This window comes from Musca autumnalis, unplaced genomic scaffold (assembly GCF_047663935.1).
Source record: "Musca autumnalis isolate F117 unplaced genomic scaffold, ASM4766393v1 scaffold_4, whole genome shotgun sequence".
In the NCBI taxonomy this organism is placed as follows: domain Eukaryota; kingdom Metazoa; phylum Arthropoda; class Insecta; order Diptera; family Muscidae; genus Musca; species Musca autumnalis.
This window is the reverse complement of record NW_027411977.1, coordinates 49,574,000-49,596,455: the sequence shown is the minus strand read 5'-3', so window position 1 is coordinate 49,596,455 and position 22,456 is coordinate 49,574,000. Positions and strand designations below refer to the sequence as shown.

The 22,456-nt window shown below is 36.2% G+C and overlaps 1 protein-coding gene across 5 annotated transcripts in view; it reads right to left on the bottom strand.

Moving 5' to 3' along the window:
- Positions 1 to 6,969: 6,969 nt before the first annotated feature.
- Positions 6,970 to 22,456, bottom strand: part of LOC141403381 (uncharacterized) — an 85,972-nt gene continuing 70,485 nt past the window's right edge. Inside the window, exons 1-8 of one of the 5 annotated variants that reach the window (XM_073985724.1) lie at positions 20,063 to 20,147; positions 19,442 to 19,852; positions 19,138 to 19,372; positions 8,491 to 8,708; positions 8,297 to 8,430; positions 8,048 to 8,232; positions 7,735 to 7,976; positions 6,970 to 7,670 (exon numbers count right to left, since the gene is read on the bottom strand). In XM_073985724.1, coding sequence (XP_073841825.1) covers positions 7,260 to 7,670; positions 7,735 to 7,976; positions 8,048 to 8,232; positions 8,297 to 8,430; positions 8,491 to 8,708; positions 19,138 to 19,372; positions 19,442 to 19,840 — 1,824 coding nt within the window. In that variant the 5' untranslated portion in view covers positions 19,841 to 19,852; positions 20,063 to 20,147 and the 3' untranslated portion in view covers positions 6,970 to 7,259. The other 4 variants (XM_073985726.1, XM_073985725.1, XM_073985723.1 and 1 more) reach the window with 4 other exon arrangements.

Below are 22,456 nucleotides of genomic sequence, written 5' to 3'. Positions count from 1 at the left end.
AGCTTAATTCGTATATTTGCCACGAGTAAGTTGTGATCCGATGGCACATCTGCTCCTGGGTAGGTCGAGCATTTTGTAACACTGGAGAAATATCTTTTATTTATTATTATGTAGTCTATTTGGTTTCTCACAATTTGGTTTTCATTGTCCTGTGGGGATTTCCAGGTGTATAACCGTCTGGGATGTAGGGGAAAACACGTATTGTTCACTTTCATACAATATTCCTGACAAAATTGCACTAGTCTGTCTCCTCTATCATTTCGTTCGCCTAGGCCATATTTTCCCGTAATATTTTCAACTTCTTGGTTTCCGACCTTGGCATTAAAGTCGCCTTGTATTATTGTTATTTCGTGTTTTTTTTGTCATCTTTAGTAACTGCGCAATATCATTATACAATTCTTCGACTTCATTCATATTTGCATCTCCAGTGGGAGCATAGACTTGTATGATATTAAAATTCAGCGGTTTTCCGCTTATTTTTAACAACATTGTCCTGTCTGACTTTGGAACGAATCCCGTGACACAGGCCGCTATATGATTTTTAACAATAATACATACTCCTCTTCTGTGAGCACCCTCCTGGTTTCCTGAATGATAGACCGTCATATTTTCTGATCTGAAATCACCGCATTCCGTCCACCATGTTTCGCTGACACCTAAGATATCAATTTTGAGTCGGTTCATCTCGCTTATTGTGTTATGAAGTTTTCCACTTTCGAAAAGACTTCTCACATTCCAAGTTCCAATTACAAGTTTTTGTTTAGTTTTACCTCCGGGAATTCTTAGCACCCTCTGATTGCCGGAGACTGAGGGCCGTTTGTTTTGCGTTGTATTGTTCATGTTTTGTACGATTTTCAAGGGATTATACATCACTGGTTTCCCATTGCCTTCTGATGGGTTTATAGTTTCCTTCTGTATTTCAGCCGCTCCACTGGAGTACAGACGCTGCTTGCTGCTGCCGAATCTCGATCAGACGCTGCCTTTTTCCTTTTTTTTTTTTTTTGGTTCGCCCCGCATATTTTATTTTTGCGGTACCCGTCATATCTGATGAGCGTTCCCCTATCCACCACCTGGGAAGGCGTCCCATGGGAGAAAAGAAGAAGGGAAAAAACTCCACACGGACAGAGACTCATAGATTTCTTCTTTTGACCCTATCTCCAAAAAGAAAAGTATTTTTGGAGATTTCGACTCTGAATGGAAGCTTTCACAATTACCATTAAAAAATATAAACCAAGTAATTTCTACTTTTAATATATAAATTTCTAGTGTTATCTTCATAAAAAGTGTTAAACCTAGATAAGTAGTTTATCCTGAGACTTGTAGTGAAATTTTGTGTAGAATTTTTCTCTTTTGGTACTATTTGTCTGAAACTAAGTTACATGTTACTGTCATGCATCACTTCAAAAACTGAATGTAATAAATTTTATTAAAAATATTTTTGTGTTTGTTGGCAAAATTAATATACAGTGTTGGCCACAGAATTAGTACACCCCTTTGGGGCAAAATGATTTCAGTCAGCTAAGAGTTTTGATAGGGTAAATTGAAAAATGTTCGTAAACAAAATCCTGGTTTTTTAAAAATAAATGTTTTGTGAAGACGCCTAAATTATCAAGAGGACATATAATTAGCACACCCTAAGATTTTTTAATTTAATTCAATTAATATACAAAAATTAATTTATATTGAAGTTAATTCATATTCAAAATGTATTGAACAAATCATTTTTTGAAAGATAAAATAATTTATCACTCGAAATCTCAAAATATATCCCAATAGCGGACCATTTTTCGTATTGTACACTTAAACGTCAGAAAGTCGCCAAAACTTTAAAAACAAATGTACAAATGGATCTGAAATTATTGGAATTGTTAACCGATTACCGAAATTTAAATATAAAGTGCAAAAACTTTTCAAAAAGTGTTAAGGGTCGCTGATTCATTCAAGAAAATTTTCGATTTGGAAGGGTTTTATAGGAAGAAGATCAATAAAAAGCACCCTTATGTGAAGAAGGATCAACTTATAACACCATTTGTTATTCAAAATTACACGTCTGAATAACACCAAAGACCTATGTATAGACCAAAGACCTAACTACAAAACTGTCAACAAAGCACTAGGTGAACACGTAGCACATGAGTGTGTTTAAAGGTATAACCCCTTTCTAACAATAAAGGATTTTGAGGTTTGCTGAAATTGGTTAAAATCCATGAAAGTAGGCATATACTATTCAAGATAAATGTTTTCTGGATTATTGATTTTACATTTAATCGTTTTAAGCTCCGGGAAACATATTATCTTGCGGTCTAACTAGACTATCTCCCATTTGCCTTATGTTTAGAAAATTATTGAAATTTGCGTAGGTCCCATAGAGATGAACATAGGTTTATCGTGGCATACATCACGACATATCGGTAGAATTCAGTCCAGATGGATAAGTATTTATAAAATCAATAGCTCAAAGCATCATATTGCAGTTTTTTAATGAAAATTGTTGTGTCAAACGGACTTTACAGATGCACACTGCTGGTGGGTACATCCCACTATTCGCAAATTTACAAAGATGAACAAGAATATGATGTTTTATTTGATGTTTCTATGAACTACTTGCCTCAATGAATTTGTTTAGTCCATATTTTACATTAGGCAATTTTCCTTGCGGCAATTGTCAGTTTGTCGGTAAGAGAGGGTGTTGAGAGGCAAAGGGTTACCATATACCTCACCTCTCTCTCCAACAAACTGACAATTGCCGCAAGGAAAATTGCCTAATATAAATATGGACTTACATATGAAAAAATCGATAAAAAAAAACACTAAAAAAGCTGAAATTTCCATCTGCCCTTGGGACCCAAGGTGTACCCCATATAATTCCCCTCTGACACTGAAATTTCGGAGACTGGTGGAGAGTATAACTAGCAGACTGGAACTTATTCCCAAACGAAAAGGGATTTAAAACTGAATATGGACGAAAATATTGAAACTATTCACAATATTAGTGATTCTTTTAAGGTGTGCTAATTACGTGTCCAGTGAATTTAGGACATTTTTTACATTTTTGGAGGTTATTCAAATTGATAGTTATGTTTCAGCTTCTGTATTGCGTTGTATTCTTTAAGCATACTACTGAGAATATATTAGTACAAATACTTTATTAACTACAACTACTTTTGAAAGCCTTTTTAGGCAAAATAAATGTTGGTAATGGGGTGTGCTAACTATGTGACCAACACTGTAGATAATTCATTGTTATATAATGTAAATAGAAATTTCATTTCGTCGGTGACGTCATCCATCTAGAATGATGTTTTGTGGGACAACTTGACACAAACATAGATAAAGTACAACATTAACCTTAAAACGTGTTTTTGATTTTTACAGATTCTGCGTGTTCAGGTAAGATTTAGAGTTCTGATGTATTCTAGTGCCTTTAGTGAAATTTTATGGCGACCATTTTTGTATAATATTGGGATCCGTTTCGATCAAATTTTAAAGAGGATTTAAAACTTTATGACTTTATAATTTGAAATTCTCATATTGATATTTTTTAGAGTAGAAGCGTTTGAAAAATATTTTCTATTTTGTATGCAGACTTGAAACCTGATAATATTGACCTTCATCAAATACACACAATTACGCTATGCAACACTGAAAATGTAAACAACTTCTAGTATACATTTTTTGAAAGTACATATTTCGACTACAAAAACCCTAGTAGGGTTTTGTTCTGTCTGATCCCGTTCGGATTTTATGGCCTCATCTAAACCGGGCTAAATCTACACTTTTTGCATTTATTAGGTCTTTATCTCAGAAACTAATAGGAATTTGGCCTTGCTGTCTTTAGCAATATTGTAGCCCTAAACTAGTAGAACTTATCTTTTGATAAAACTACATAAGAAAAACTCCATCTAGGCCATCAAAATCTTTAAAATATAGAAAATTTTACATAATTGCTGAAATTCTGGTAAGTATCGGCTAAACTATTGGGAATTGAACCAAGTGACCTTTTGCAAAAATCTTCCAAATAAAGTTCTCAATAATTCTTTAGAACATTCTAAAACTCTAAAATGCTTACTTCATGTTGTTTCAGCGGTATTTTGCATCATATCTTTTACAACACGTATTTCAAACACAGTTCACACCAAGAGTTTATTCTCGCATTTCGGATTTCACTGCATTATTGACATTTTTATTAAATCGTCGTTGAAAAATGTACTAAAAACAACGACATAGAGGCATTTTACAGAAATGACATGTTCTGAAGAGTTGCGTATTACATTCCGGGGAATATTTTTCCAAAAGAAAAATATTCCCCGGAATGTAATACGGTGCGAAATGTATAAAAATTGTGGATTTTTGCAGATATTTTAAAATTTGAGGCAATAAATGTAGTTTTTCGAGTTCATTATTTCTCCAAATATTTCATTCTTGTCCTTATCTACAAATTTGCTTCAGAAGAGGATTTCAGAGATATAGCCCCGAATTTCTTTAAAAACTCAATATTTAACCATGTTTAGATGGGGCCATAAAAACCGAGCTGGATCTGACACAACAAAACCCAACTAGGATATCTTTTCGTTTGGGTCTGTACTTTCAAAAAATCCTTTGTTCGAATTGTTTGCACAAGATCGCCTTAAAAATGTTGTACAGTGTTATCATTAGCGATATTTGAACCGAAAACCGCATGGTATCATATAAATCCGTAATTCGAGTAATAATATAAATACAACATTTTTCACAGACCTGACTGTCCCAATGACCCTTTGTACTTAATTGAATACCACTAGCCATCATTTTCATGTTACACTAAAGTAACCACTTTATTACCAAAATGGCCCAATGTTGCCCACAGGCATCTTTCAAATTTCAAAAAATTATAACTACTGATTGAAACTGTAAAGTGTATGTTTGTGTTTTTATTTTATTAGATCAAAATCTCAGTAAGATTTTTCAAAAAAAAATTGGTTAAAATTATTCAATTCATTTGACATTTAACGGCATTTTATAAAATCACTAAAATATTTACTCGACTACGTTTACTTAAACACGCATAACTTCGCCAATCTAAAAGTACTTTCCATTTTTTTATTCATCTGAAATCAAGCTACCGACACTCTCCTAGTATATATAAATATCTCAAACGGTGTGGGAAATACGCATACACAAAAATGCAAAATTGCCCACAGGCAACAGGCTCGCTTGGGGGTTAAATATTGTAACTAAATGATTCCTCGCATTGTTGGCAGTAATATTGCCAACGACACAATATTCCTAAAACCCAAGGATTCTAAGGAATCTTAACTCCCCGGCGCACAGTGTCACGACCGTGGCCAAAAATGGTAAAAACTAAATACTTCGTTGAACAAATTTATTGATGGGGAGTGATAGAAAACATATTAGTTAAGAAGAATCTGAATTTTGGTATTGATACAGAAGTAGTTTTTGCTATATGAGGATTGAAATCCGACAATTTTAGTTAATACGTATTTTTTGTTTTTTTTTTCCTAAAATTAATAAATTATATTATGCGTTAATATTTAAAATTTAAAAGTAACGGTCGCTGGAAAAATTGTTCCTAAGTTCTCTTGGGATGTAATGAACTTGGCTACACTTTTGTTTGCATGTAAATATTAATCATATGGTGTTTACATTTACCCAAACATGTTTTACTAAGTTTATTAATTTTCTGAAGCAAATTTTAAATTGAGTGGAGTGGGAAAAAATGGTATAAAAGTGTATATCGATATTTTTGCTGTATGAGTAGTAAAAGGTGAGTACTTCAAATATATAAAGGTCCCAGCTGCAGAGGTTTGCAGACGATTGTATCATTTCTCTTTTTCAGCGACCACCTCAACAAATTTTTTAACAAATCGTTTTGCGGTGTTGGCTATAGCGCGAAAACGAATGAACCGATCATCATATATTTTTTCTTGCTTTAAAACGAGAGAATTTTAAAAATATAAATTTTTAAAAAAATTGTGGACAGCGAAAATCTAAATTCGATTTTTTACAAAAAATTTACCGTTTTTTGACCATTAATCGGTCAAAAAAATTTTTAAAGGAAATTTCTCATATATAAAGACAAGAGTTTGATATATTCAATATGCTCACAAACAATATGAAGACTAAGCACCAAATTTCAGTCATATCGGGTGGATATTGAGGCCACAACACTCAAAATACCGAAAATGAGGAGGCACGGTTCTATGGGGGCTATAGGAAGACGAGGACCTATACCGACATATTTCTGGTGGAAGGTTAGAAGTCCCCCAACGGAGACTTAATACCAATTTTCAGCCATTTTGGTGTGATAATCAGGCTAAACCCTCCAAAATACCGAAAAATCTGGAGGTACCGTCCTATGAGGGCTATATGAAGGCGTGGACCTATGCAGACAAATTTCAAGGTGAAGGTATAATGCCCCCTACGAAGACTAAATACCAAATTTTAGCAATTTCGGTGAAATAATGAGGCTAAAATCTTCAAAATACCGATAATCGGGAGGTACCGTTGTATGGGGGCTATATCAAAACGTGGACATAAGCCCACAATTCTCTGTAGGAATGTTTGATACCTCTGCCGAAGACTAACCACAAAATTTGAATACTTTCGGTTGGTCATTGTGTCTAAAACATTCAAAATACCGAAAATCGGGAGGTACGGTTCTATGGGGGCTATATCAAAACGTGGACCGACCAACCCAATTTTTTTCCTGAAGATTGTAAGTCAATAATAGGTACGTGTACCAAAATTGATGCACCTACGACAACTCCTTCTATTTTTGGCCACAGTTAATATGAACTCGCGACATTGTGCGACGCAGTTAGGGTACTTGCCGACGTAAACTTTCAAAACGTCGATACACGTGTCTTCTATTTTTCGGTCCTCTTTCATAATCTGTGCAGGATTTCTTGTAATTTTAAAAAAAAAAGTTCAATTTTGTTGTACAGTGTAATTATTTAAAAACTTTACTCGTTTTTTATAGTATCAAAATTTTATTCTATATTAATTTAAATCTGTTACAATAAAGTAAAAATATAATAGAAAAAACAAAGCTTAATCGAACTTAATTGTCAATTTAGGGAAAATAATAATAATGCTATATTTTATTAAACTAAAATAAACTTAATAAAAAAGAAATATTTCGGTAGAAACGAAGAGAAAAACGTAAATATTATTTACAACAAAAATTGAAATGCTTAAATTAAGTTAATCATTTCCGAAAAGTGTTCAACCATCATCATCCACTTAGTTGTTGCCATAAATCAATCAATCTGTCCCTTATGAGTGACATACGAATCGTAAAGTGAAGATTGTTTTTTTCGCTGTTTCAAGCGAGAACAGGCAATCATAAGGGAAGCTGATAAAATGCAAAGCATTACCGAGAATGATGCTGTCATGGCTGAGAAGGTGCTGGTCTTGAGACATGTTTGATTGATGTTCGGCTCCAAATGTCTGGCACTGCTGTACAAGCCTTCGTCGTCGGCCTCACCCTCTTGGAGGACTCGTAACGATTGAAATAAATTTACATTTTCGGATAGAGATGTTTCGGGTTTATCTGTGACATCCATTAACAGGTCATTAGGTATCTGATCAGTTACAGAGGTTTCTAGCGTTATATTGGAAACATCACGTTTGGTGACAGCTTTCAAATTGCGCCAATGGCAAGGTTGGCTCTATTAATACAAAAACAGAAAATAGCTTTAATAAAATGTAAAATATTTTCATATGATTTCTTACCGGACATCTACCATGACACATGCGAACGTCACATTCAATATATAAAGCTGGTGAACCGGTAAACCGAAAAGTTTTCATATAGGCATATACTTGGGTTTCGAACACCCCTGAATCCGACCATGAGCCACGAAAACGTGATATCAGCTTATCATCCACCGGACAGCCGTATTGATCAATCAGTTGGATACGTTTATTGGCACCGTTATGGGCAAAACAATCATTGACCACAATATCAAAGCCATCTGGGGCAGAAAAGGGGCATCAAATATAAATAAGAAATTATTCTCAAATTTAAATTAAAAATAGACATCACCATATTTGCTTCTCATATAAATTATCAATGTCAGCGGATCTCCAACACGCACAGGCCCTGTCACCCTGGGACCACCAATGCCATAGCCATTTTGTATTTCCATATAACATTCGGGAGGACTCAATGTAAACACCACAGGATTTCCGGTTGCCACCCTACGTTGTGAATCAAAGTCATTTAAATTTCTATATGTAAATTTATGATTTCTAATCCCAAGCATGCACATGCAAATGTCAACTGATTACTCACTCCACATCCAAAAAGGGAAATGTCACCGTTTTCCAGAAATCATAACCATATTCACAGGTCACTTTGAAGTGTTCATCGTATTCCTCTTCGATTAGGGGATTGTATTGCACAGTCACCGTGTTCCACATGAAATTCTGCAGAATGGAAATTTGTTTTCAGTTCAATGGAGAAGTTGCATTAACGAAGTTACTTACAGTTGGATTTTTCCTATTGTCATCATGTAAGGCATTCTTCCCCAGTGTACCGCATCGATTCAATTGTATGTAAAATTCATAATAATCTCTTCCCGAACCATTGATATACATACAATCTGGATCGTAGGCATAGCCTGCCGAATATACCAAACCGCTGAACGATCCATTGAATCCAATACGAATTTTCATATAATCATCTTGACATTCAGCTTCGATATCTGGAAATAAGGAATCAGTAAAGTTATTGACAAGTTAGAGTGGTCGTTTTATAGTTCAAACACAGGATAATAATAACAACAACACCTTTTTTTAATTAATTTCTCGTTAGAGACGAGCTTACTGACCAAGATGCTTTTTGAAAAAGGAAAGCCGACGATACGAACCCACACAACCACCACTGTGTGACATGACATGTTTCGCCTTTGGTTTAGGAAGGGTCCCCAGACACATCGATTGTGGGGCGGCTTCGCTATCATCTAACTTTTTTCCTATTGCAAATGCAATTTTTTTACAAAGTTGAATTTTTTGTTCAAATCTTTGTATGGCTTTCATGACAAACGCTTAGCGTAGCCTTTGAAAGTTATAAGTTTGGTTCTGAACACTAACACGCCGTGACAAAACTTTTTTCCATGTGTTTTTCAAGGACGTGGGTTCGAACCCCAGCCTGGCTCAAGCTGATTTTATTTTTATTTGAAAATTTTGCCTATTAGGCGAAGGTCATTTTTGAACTTTAAAAGCATCAGTCGGCTTTTGCCATCAGAGGTATACCCTCGCCTGTGTGAATTGAAAAAAAAACCTATATATTTAAAGGGTCTTCAGAATTTTGGGCGTATGAACTTGCCGACAAAGATGTGGATTACGATAAAATCTCAAAAGTTTTGCTGGGGAGGAACATAAAGATATGGAAGTGTGTCTTATTTTGGGTGTCATTCCTCTCGATAGGACATTATATCGGGAAACATGGACTTGCCCACGAAAAACATTAATCGCTGTAAACAGGGCTAAAGGAGTACATTAGGTAAAAATTTCCAAGTTTCCAGAAATTGCGAGACCACAGACCCTTAACCGCATTTAAACAAAAATGTTGATCATTTGATACCCTAAGGAATGGACCGATAGGGCCCACTTTTGAATATAAACAAAGTTTGGACAAGATATTTGAGGTCCAAAGTTTAGACCAAATCAGTTGCTCCGTTTATGAGATATTGCGCTTACCATTTTAGCGAATGTTTTCGAACTTTTATGGGGCAGGAGCCGGAAGGAGTGGATCTATAAGCACCACCTTCAAATTTCATCTAATATTCGAAGAAATATTACGATAGACAGACGGGTGGACTTTGCTAAATCGACTCCAAATCGGCTGAAACGGATTTCGTCCAAACATACTTGGGGTCTAAAACAATTATTTCGATGAAACACATTTTGGTCGTATGATATCCCCAGACAGGAAAACCTGAAACCTGATTGATCTTGTTTGACAGACGGATGACATTCTTCCAGTGTCCGATCGATTCGAGGAGTGAACATTGATTCGGACCATTTCTTGTAGTAGCCAAGTTGCCGGCAAAAGTGCAATACAAAACAGGACAGAAGCTGTATGTCGGGACGCAGCAAACACAACAGATAGCAGAAGCCTACTCAGCTCAACTGACCCACATGTTGTAAGACTGCACTCCTTGTTACGATAATTTGGAAGAACACTTTTAAAGTGCCGCAAAATCTATTCTTGAGCACGATGATCAGGAGTGTGGTAAGGCTACTGAAGAGAAGAGCGCGACAAGCAGAGCAACTCTGCACTCAGTTGCAACACGAAATGCCGCGGAAAAATATCAGAAAAAAGGACAAGCCTATTTTTAGGAGAAATAAAAAAAGTGCAAGAAAAACGTGAGCCTGAGAAACTCTAGATGTTTAGGAGTCAGTATGGAGTCCGAAAATTTTACCACAGTGTGAAACACAAGACTGAAGAGTATGGTGGAGGTGAAGGGAACCTGGTAACTGATACACATAGCGTACACAGAATATGGAAGGAGCTTTTCATGAATCATTTGGTTTCGAATATGGACGGCGATGAGTATACCGCAGAACCAATCCCAAAGTGAGGTCAAGGAAGCAATAAATCGGCGGAAGAACAATAAAGCAACAGAAGCTGATGAGCTGCCTATAGAACAGTTCGAGACTGATGCCGACATACTGGTAAGGAATATGAATCGGTTAATAAGCAAAACTATGCTGTAGGAATGCATACAACAACAATTGGAGCCCTAGTCTGCTATGTCCCGTGTACAAGAAAGGAGACAAGACGGTTGGTGCCAACTACAGAGGCATAAGTCTCCTACCCATCGCATACAAAGTTCAGTCGTGTGTATGGTGTGAACGGCTATTCGATTCAATGCGGTTTTAGATCTAGGAAATCTACATTACACCAAATCTTAACCCTACGGCAAATCCTAGAGGAGACCCATGAAAAACACATCGATCGACAGCCCTACAATGTCATATCTGAGTTTGGTATTCCTGACACGAGATCAGTAGTTAAAATAGCAAAAAACTTTCCGAGATTTTCAATTCCAAACCGAAACATTCCACATTGTAAAATTTCTTTCAAACGTATATCAAGTTTCAAGAAGGAACTACAACTTCGGGCGCATCCTTTACAAAATTTAAAAATGTTCACCTAAATGCAGTATAAGGGCTGTTTGAGGATCGTTTTAAAATGTTTACCAAAGGTGCTCCTTGTGGCCAATTAGCCAAAAAAAAATCTAAAAAATCCTGGAATGACTCGCAAAATCCAGTTGCAAGATGGACAATGTCGGTAGCAGACTTATGTGGGTCTTCGATAGAGGGAAGTCTGATCAATGTCCACAAAGAGCGTGGAGTGTTTGACAGTGTCAAAAGTCGAGCGCCACCAACACTGTCCTATCGCAAGGTTTGTATTTGTTGATTCGTCGACTAATATACCTGGAGATTGCGGGCAGTGCTGTTGTAGTGTTAAGCTGGGTACACATTGTCAGTTTTGAATGACAGCTTTGTTGTTGCTTGCTAGTGTGGCCGTTCATTTTTGTCATTCATCATGCAACCACAAAATGTTTTGTGGTTGCTGGACGGTTTGACAGTTATCGATAATTGCGAAATATCGACATTCAAAACTGACAATGTGTACCCAGCTTTATGCTGCTTGCGGAACCCATGCTAATGATCGGCAAAGGAATAAATATTTCTATCACTGGGGAGGACTAAAGCCTCAATGCGGCAAAAGCTTGCTTCCCGAATGCCAAATTATAAAGGAATGCCAGAGCCCCCTAAAGGAGAACGCAGGCGGATTTTCAAAGAGGCTCTGGCATTTCTTTATAATTTGACATTTGTGGAAGCAAGCAAAGCAAGCGACGATTGATTCTGTTCTGGCCTTAAGTCCCATCCGGACTTCCACGAACGACTGGCGTCCACACATATTATTGATTATCCAACGTTTTAGACTTGGCGGGAGGATTGTCCGCTCAATGTGCTCAAATAGCGTGAAGTGTCTGACAGTATCAAAGGCTTTTGATAAGTCATGCGCCACCATCACTGTTCTATCACACGGCTTAGCCTGGTTGAGTCATCTACAAATATGCGTTTGCTTACGGAATCCATGCTGATGATCGGCAACTAGATAGCTATTTCTGATGCTGGGGAGGAATGAGGTCTCAAGGGTCTTTGCTACCGGCGACAAAAGCGAAATCGGCCTGTACGTTCCTGATGGCATTCGCAACATGGTCCATTGTAAACTGTGGTGGTCCATCCTCGGCAGGAAGAGATCTGATGCCACGTAGTATTCTTCCCTTCGCCCTGTCACTCCCGGGGTGCTCGACAAACTACCGATTGAAATAACGTCGCCAATCGTGACTGAGGTCCTTTCTTCCCTCCTTCCAGGGTTCCAGAGTGACTAACATATGGACCTATGTTGACAATTTTTGGTGACGAAGTGTTCTAACCCCAAAAAACCTCAAATGTCTAATTACAGCTAGTTCGGTAGCTAAAATCCTCAAAATAGCAAGAATCGGTAGGTACAGTTATATGGAAGCTATACCCAAACATGGACCGATATTTCCCATCTTCGAACTTGCCCAGAATTTGGCAAAAAGATACTCGGGTGCAAAAATATAGCTCTCTAGCTCAATTTTGCGAACGCTAGAGTGATTACAACATGGCTAGATTGACTCAGAATTTTATCCTGTAGTGGGATTCTGTAACTCATTTTTGCTGTTATCGACAATTGTCGGTAAAATTAAAATGCTTATAATTTCGATAATTAACGAAATTCATCGGTAAGTTAACGATGAATAAAAAGTAGTCGCTAGCCTCTGCCGACACAAAACAGTTATGCCAACTTTTCTTTATGTTTTTAGTCATAATTTTGCGATTAAACTTTACCGATTTTTGTCGGTAACAGCAAAAAAGAATTACAGAATCCCACTACTGATCAAGAATATATATCGTCTGCTGCGCACAAAAAGGTCGTAAGTCCACTTTTTTGGAAATCGCGTTATTGTTACAGAATGATAGTTCAAGTCAAAACCCGTCGTATGATATAAAGAAAATGGTATTGCGTCGGGTTTTTTTCTATATGCTTTGTCCCTGTCGAAAAAAGGTCGTAAGTCCACAAAATGTGGAAATTTGAGTAAGAAATGGTCGTAAGTCATTAGCAAAAGTTAAATTTGTAATAAATAATACAGTTAACATAGTTCAGATATAATGATAAACATCATCCATGGTTGGACGATAATCGAATGATATTTAGCGAAGCCAAAGGACCAAACTTTTGCATAAAAAGCTGATCATTTCTATTTATTAAATTAATTATTTTGCAACGAAAATGTATACTTGCCAGCTATTTTGTTTTATAAGCGCACTGATATGAATATTGATGCAAATTTACTATTCACTTGCATTCGCTGCCTCAACTACGACGGTAAATGTTTTTTCAGGGGCAAGTCCATACTTCTTGAGAAAACAGCCCAAAAGTTGTCCAAACTTAGTTTCAGTTCGAAGATTTAAAAAATGTCCCTAAAATGGTATGCACGATATCCCTTGAACGGGACAACCAAATTTATCCAAACGTTGGATCTCCTAATATTTTGTCAAAATTTAGTTTAAGTTCTAAAATAGCCGATATCGATATTCTCTTTATGTTGCCTCCCCCAAAAAGTTCAACAATTGTGTCGATCTGTCCGTAGATGAAAATTTTAATTAATTTACATAGGCTGAGGGTTTATCTCTATCGGCAAAGCCGACTGATACTTTTTTACTTGTTTACATAAAATTATATGTGGTGCTTTTATGTAATACGTCCGTTTTTAAAGTTTTAAAAACGTTCCATTCTTTAAAAATATTCGATCCGGTCGATGATGCAAGAAAGACGGATCTGTGCGGTTTTAAATAAATGCCAAATTGAGATCAATGGTTTGAACGGAAAACTGCATTGCAGTTCTAACCCACATATATATTTGTTCCGTTCCGTTATTTTACTTTAATTTGCATCAACGGAAAGGTCAAATGTTCTTTTCCATATATTTTTTAAGCAACTTTACCGAAATATGTCCTGCATAAATTATAATATGCCACAAAATTAAACTTGGGTATTACCACCATGTGATTATGTTCACCAGCCAAGTACTATCCGATCATCTTCAACAATTATTAGCATCTCCCTTCGTGTGAAATGTTGTCGATATTGAAATATAAATGCGTCCTCTAGCGTGATTATGGTTACACTATAAACAATTAAAACTGTGGAACCCGGTATATATTTGGCTGAAACTCTGTTATCTTACCATTAAACTATGTTATCAACATATTTGGCATCAATGGAAAGGTCAATAGTTCCTCTTCCAAATATAACTTATTGGGACGGAACATATCTTACAGGAAAAAATACTAACAAATTTACCAATTTTCACAGAAAAGTTTTGGTCCGCTAATTATTATCTGGCACATAATTTTAAATTGTAAGCTTCTCCTCTGTCGTAAGCCAAAACCTTACTTAAAATATCGCCAATCAAACCATCATTGCGACCTCCAGAACCGCTGCAAAATAAGATAAAAATTGTGTTTTTGTCCGCTTTACTTTTTCGATTATCACCAACAAATACTGGGGTCTCTTCTGGTCGGAACTTGAGTTCCTCGCAACATTTTGTGACGTTCGGTCCATAATTCAGGCCGTTAGCTGTTATTACATTTTAATGGACAGACGGACATATATAGCTAGTTCGCTTTATCTCGTCGAGATATGAAAAATTGCAAGGGTCTGCGACGAATATTAAGCGAATTTACATGAATATTGGGCAAAAGAAACTTATAAAACCCTTTCAACATTGTTGAGTAAAGTATAAATGGGGATTTCTGAGTGAAATCGGACACTTTTTCAAGATGAGGTTTTTGATTTCCTTTATTTTTTGCTGTGGTGATTGATGCTGCTCATTACCAAAATATTTTATTATATTTTCCGATTTTTTTGAATAACGGTTCCAGAGATTTCGCGCCTTGAAAAAGTCAAATTCTGTAAAAACTACATGCAAAGAAATACTCATAAATTCTTTAATAAATTTGAAAAAATCTTTTGCACAGTGGGCTTGGAGGCTATTTTCGCGATTTAATATTTAAAAACAATTTTTAAAGATGTTCGACCACTTCGATTTTCTTTAAATTGTTTTGTATTGTATTTAAGTCCTATGTGGTAATGGGATTCGGACGATTACTATTTTTTCTGAATTTATTAAAATTTGTCAATTAAATTTTTCGTTTTTGCCTTTGTGCAAAATTTATTATTTTTTTAAAAAAATTAAAAGTTTCATTTATAAATATTTGTTTTGATTTTATATTTATGAATTTATCTCAAACATCTTAAAAAATGCGTCATTTTTCGATTTTGCAAAATGCATCAGCGAAAATTCCATTAAAGCCCACTGTGCATTTTTTTCTATTTTTCATGATAAATATATAATATATAATAATAAATAAATACAAGAAATACAAATTTTGGACAAAGGTATTAAGGAAAAATTGTATTGACAAATTTTAAAAAATTCAGAAAAAATAGTAGTCGTCCGAATCCCATTACCACATAGGACTTAAAATTGTTGTATTTGAACGTAGTTTTATACAAAAAAAATTTAAGGAAAATCGAAGGGGTCGAACATCTTTAAAAATTGGCTTGATTGACTTTTTCAAGGCGCGAAATCTCTGGAACCGTTAGTCAAAAAAATCTGAAAATATACTAAAATGTTTTGGTAATGAGCAGCATCACCACAGCAAAAAATAAAGGAAATCAAAAACCTCATCTTGAAAAAGTGTCCGAATTCACTCAGAAATCCCCAAATATTTTATTTAAAAACAAGAGAGGTTTATAGTCGGACAGGTCCGTCCATGTGATACCCTACTCCAATAAATACTCCACTACATGCTAACATACCAGAGATATAGAACATACATACATATATACGCCCTCATTAGTGAAAGCGTAAGGTATTATTTTCCGTATTTTATAATGACCAATCGGGGCTTTTTCTCTACATATTATTAAAACAAGTTAGAAAGTATCAATCAGCTGTGATATACTCTCAGCATCGGAAACAAGGAAAATAAGTAAACTCAATATTTTCCCAAGAAGAATGGACTTTGACCGCCAAAAACTGTACCGTCATAACAAGGGCCACGAAGACAAAAATGTAAACAAAAATAAACAATCCAAAACGAGTCCTTAAACGGCACTCTTTCCAAAATTTGTGTGGGAGGACGTATGGACTTGCACCATCGTAAAAGGGGCCGCACGGCGAACATGTTTCAAACAAATTCAAAACGGTTAGAGAAGAGCCGTTAAACTTTACTTTTCCCAACGGAGTGGGCCGAATGGAAGTAATGTTTCCACATGCCTAGTTTGGACCAATTCGGTTAGTCCCTTCTGGAACTATCGCAATTTGTTTACAATGGAAAAATTAGAAATGCGTGCTGTCAATAAATATTTACATAAAAAAGGTTTATCGGGACAAGAAATTCATAATGATATGGTGAATGTGTTAGGTGAAAGTGCTCCTTCATATGTAACAGTAAAAAATTGGGTTGCTGAATTTAAACGTGGTCGTACAAGCATTGAAGATGAACCACGTAGTGGACGTCCAAAAACGGCAACAACAACAGAAATTGTAGCCAAAGTGCATGATATGGTATTAAATGATCGACGAATAAAAGTGCGTGAAATTGCTAATATCATGGGCATCTCAAATGATCGAGTCCATTTAATTTTGCATGAAGAACTACAGATGAAAAAGCTTTCTGCAAGATGGGTGTCGCATATGTTAACAGTCGATCAAAAACGCATAAGAATGAACATTTCTCAAGCTTCTTTGGATCGTTTTAAGCGAAATAAAATGGATTTTAAGAGTCGTTTCATAACTGTTGATGAGACATGGATCCACCACTATACTCCAGAGACAAAAGAACAATCCAAACAATGGACTGAAGCTGGAGCAAGTGCTCCAAAGAAGGCACAAACAATTCAGTCGGCTGGTAAGGTTATGGCAACGGTTTTTTGGGACTTCAAAGGTATTTTATTGATTGACTATCTGCAAAAGGGTAAAACAATAAATTCAGAGTACTATTGCTTGACCACCCACCTTATTCTCCTGATTTAGCTCCCAGTGACTTTTACTTGTTCCCAAATCTACAAAAATTCCTTGCTGGCAAGCGTTTTACCTCAAATGATGCAATTACAGTTGTAAACCACTATTTTGAAGACCTTGAGGAAAACAATTTTAATCAAGGGATAGAATTGCTAGAAAAGCGTTGGACTAAGTGTATTGAAGTTTCAGGAGATTATATTGAAAAATAAAAATATTTTTAAAAAACTAACTATTCTCTTTCATTGATAGGCTAAGAAGTTTCCGAACCGCCCTCGTAAGGTCCAGTCCAATTATTTTTTTACTGATTAATTTGGACTTCCTACATTCCGAATAACCACAATTTAGCTGCAAATCTTGCTGATAAATGGTCTTGAAAAATAGCTTAAATCCTCAAAATACCCAAAATCTGTCGGTACAGTTATATGTAGATGTAGACCCATGTTCACAATTTTTGGTGGAGAAAATGTATAACCCACGAGAACCTCCTGTGCCAAAATTCAGCTTATTTGGTCTGAAAATGTAGACAAAGTCCTAACAATACCGAATATTGGGAGGTACCGTTATATGGGGACAATATTAAAACGTAGAACTATGTCCACAATTTTTGGTGGAGAATGTTTGTGTCCACTGGGAACCCCAAATACTAAATTATACCTAATTTGGCCGGAAAATGTAGCTTTAAGCCCCCAAAATACTGAAAATCGGGAGGTACCTTAAAAGCGGCCTATGCTCAAAAGTGGACCTATGTCCACTATGTTTGGTGGAAAGTTTTAGTGACCACTAGAAACCCTAAGTACCAAATTACAACTAATTTGGAAGGAAAGGGTGGCTTAAATCCTCAAAATACCGAATATCAGGAGGTACCGTTATATGGGGGCTATACCAAAATATTAGCCAATGTTGTTCATATTTAGTCCATTATTACCCATGGACACAGACTGTGTTTGTGCAAAATTTCAGAAAGATATCTCCATTCGTTTCCAAGTTATTAATTTCGCGCCGCTAGATCAGTGATTTCAACCACAGTGCGGTGGCAACATACTATAATATAATAATTGTTCCATATACATCTCAGAAGGGACAAGGGGAGGCGACATACTGATAACGAATATTCATTAGTTCATTAGTCTCCTACCAATCGCATACAAGGTGCTGTCGGCGTATTATGTGAACGTCTAAAAACTATGGTCCATCGAATATTCGTGAAAAGGTTTGCCGTTACCAACTAAAATGACTGGAGAGTACTAAAACTTATGATTTGAGTATTCGATTTAGCCGAAACTTTCCACAAGAACCTCAAATGTCTTATTACAGCTAGTTCGGTTAAAAATTGTAGCTAAAATTCATCAAAAGCTACACCAAAACATGGACCGATATTTCCCATCTTCGAACTTGCCCAGCTTTTGGCAAAAAGACTCTCGAGTGCAAAAATATAGCTCTCTAGCTCAATTTAGCGCACTCTAGTGCGATTACGACATGGCTAGATCGATTTAGAATTTTATCCTGATCAAGAATATATATACTTTATAGGGTGGCAAATGATTATTTCAATGCCTTCCAAAATGGAAAAAACAAACTTAATATACCCTCCATACTATGGTGGATGGTATACAAAGGTGTAGAACAAATTTTAAAAGTATGTTTGATCTACAGTCTTTAGTCCGAAAAGTACATAACGCAATGCTAAGTGGTTTCAGAGATACATATAGCCCAGATTTGTTTCAAAATTTCACTTAAAAACTTAAAGCCTACCTGAGATAGCAAATTCTTACTCAGTTTTATATCAAATTTAGTTCAAAAGCCTGTGAGTACTTTTAAAACATAAAGAACCTGTTCATATATAATATCTAAATCTACACCAGGGTCAGGCACCATACTTTTTTATTGCATTGGTTTTTATTGTCATTGGTGGAATTGTGCGTGTGGAGAGAGCAACGTTGGGCGCTGTCTCGCCTGACGCTGATCCACACCCTCGCTTCAACAATCTACTTACGTTTTACCCGTGTATTATTGTAGCCAAAGTGTTTATCATAATCACGGTCCCAATATTCGGCATGATATTTTTCAGCTTCATATGGAGGAGGAGGAGGACCAGCATGATAAGCAGCACTGCCAGTTGAGGTTGGTGATCCTGAACCCGTGCTATCATAATCACCTGCCGATGGTGGTAAATGGGGCCTGCCAATGCGATATGGAATATGACCTGATGATTGTGGTAAGTGATCCGCCTTAAGAACAACAAAATATAGTAAAAAAATAAACAACAAAAAACTAAATTTAACAACCAACCAACTTACCACTTCGGCTTGTAGTTTAGAAGATCTCTCTGTTTCCGAGGTACGATTTCGAATTTCTTTGAGTGGTTTCCTCTGTTTTAATTCTGCTGTTTGTCCTGAACGTTTCGTTTGCTTTGTTGACGGTGTTGTTGGCTGAGTTATATAAGATTTTGAGGGTAATACAACTAAATTAATGTCATCGTTTGCTGAAACCAGTGCTTCATGATGTTGTTTTTGCTGTTGTTGCAATGGCTGTTGTTGTTGCTGTTTTTGCCCACTAGAAGATGTTGTAGATGGCGGTTGTCTAACCAGCTTTGTTTTGGGATTTCTTGATGTTGGCTTACTAATCGGTGTGTATGTGGTTGTTAGGTCTATGCTTGTTGATACCGCTTGTGTTGGCTGAATATCGCTGAGATGCATCACCAGAACAAGCTACAAAAGAAATTGCAGTAAAACGACACACAATTGGTATTAACAAGATTGTGATGCAAGGGGAAAATTAGTATTCTTCATTTTTTTTATAAAAAATCTTATTATTATTTAAGATTTAGCAACATCTTTTCAACATCTTGTGTATTTTTTCAAACGGTTTCTTTGCGGCATTTCATATGCCATAATAGTTCCGCATGGGCCGCATATTACATTCAATTCATTCCCCTAGAAAACCGTGTCTTTTTAACAAGTTTTTTTTCTTTTTTGCTAACTCTAAAGAAGTCATTATCAAACTGTTGCTTAAGTCTGCTTATTCAGTCGACTGCAGTTAGCTTGTAATCCAGTTGTGAAAACAATGCCTCATTAGCTATTGTGATTGCCTGTTAATGGGTTTTCTTATTGCGTTTGCCGGGTTTGTTTTTGTTTTAGCAACCGCAATACGCATTATGGAATTTCATTTTCATACGCAGATGTTGTTGTAGTTATTGTAATTTTTTATTTGATACTCTTCTCATTTGGAAATGTTGAAATGGAAAATGGAAATGATTTGGAAAATTTTAGGGTAATTGTTATGATTAACGACAACAACAACAATAGTCATAGTAAGAAGTGGATGCGTGTTGCTTAAGTCTTTAGTTTGTTTTTTTTTCTTTCAGGTGTTTATTCGATGACACAAACGGTAAATGGTGGAAACTAATTGGGTTATTAGATTGCCTATGAAAATTATACTATAATGTGAGTCGAACACACTTCAAATAATATACCGACAGTAAGTTGCATAATATTAATGTTAGTGAAGCTGAAGGAGTGACCTAAAATTTTGCGACAATTGTTGGAGAAGGTATTGCTTTCGTCTAAATAGAAAAATAAGTAAGAAAGTATCAGTCAGCTGTGCTGACGGAGATATACCCTCAGCCTACGACCAAAAAGAAACAAACACAATAATTATACCGTATACAAAATACATTAATTGTGTACCACGAGTTTGCCTCAAAATACGTGGAATCTGTAGGGGCTATACCAAATCATTGACATATACCAACAATTTTAGTAGGCAAACTTCTGATTCAGAAAGAACTCGAAATATTAAACTACGTTAAACTAAGTTTGAAAGATATTTTTGTAAATGTTGAAAGTTATGTTCCACACTATCTATTTTAATATGTGCAGGCAGGGTTGGAAGTATGGACTTACTCCGGAAAAAATTTTACCGTTGTAATCAGGGTTTCGGGGTCGGAGTCTAGCAAATTTTGTACTCCGGGGAAAATGCATTTTTTTCTAAATTTATCAAAATAATTTTTATTTTATTTTTATATGGTAGAGAGATGAACATTAAAAAATTTTGGGAATCGTTTATTCATTTTAAAAGAAAACGTCGAGGAAACGTGTGAGCAAAGACTTAATTATAATTATATATTGGTCCAAATGATCCACTTAATTTTTGCAACAAAATGTAAAGTTCAATGAAAATATAATTATAATTCCACCTTTTGCGTAAGTGTTAAAGCTGAATCGATTTCTTAACATACCGCCACATTTATGGCTAAACTTATATACATTTTGGGAGACGTAGGGGATGGAAGATACCAAGGAACGGTCCTGACCGGTTTTAACATGGCGAAGCCCAGGATTTATCTTGGCCCCTCTTTTATCTCATGTGGACACTGACCTCCCCGTGGTGTCACCTGGAGAACTGCCTTTAACACCCGTTAAAGTTTAACACCCGTTAAAGGTATTGAGCTCACCCATAAGAACGTTAAAAACTTGGGTTTGGGCGTCGGGTTAGTAACCCTCCCCTAGAAAAAACAGCCTACTATGAAAAAACGAAAGAAGAGAAAAACAAACCCCTCTAAAGTTGACGAACCCCGCAAACGTTTGCCATGATCTGCGAATCTGCACCTGGAATGTTCGCACTCTTTATAGAGAAGGTGCAGTCTTCGCATTGGCAGACGTACACGAAAAGTACAAGGCCGATATTACTGCCATAGAGGAAATACGATGGATTGGGAAAGGCGTCACAACAGCACCTAAAGGTGACGCACTGTATTATAACTGCCATGACGTAAAGCATGAGTTTGGTTGCGGATTTGTGGTTAGTCGGAGGTTAAAACACCTGGTCTCCAAATTCGCACCAGTGAATTAAAGACTAACTACAATTCGAATAAAAGCAAAATTCGTCAACGTCAGCTTTACTTGCGTAAGTCGGAGGCTAAAACATCTGGTATCCAGCTTCACCCCAGTGAATGAAAGACGTGCTGCAATTCGAATAAAAGCTAAATTCTTCAACATCAGCTTTATTTGCGCTCATGCTCCCACTGAAGACAAGGACGAACAACCCAAAGATATATTTTAAGAGCGCTTAGAAGAAACTTATGACCATCGACCTGCACATGACATTAAAATTAAACTAGGCGATTTAAATGCCACAATTGGAAGGGAGAATATCTTTGGCCCAACAGTCGGGAAATTCAGTCTCCACAGTGAAACATCTGACAATGGTATGAGGCTGATAGACTTTGCAGCTGCAGTACCAGTACTGTAGTTAGCAGTACCAGATTTAAGCGTCTCGATATTCATAAGGGCACCTGGCTGTCTCCAGATCAA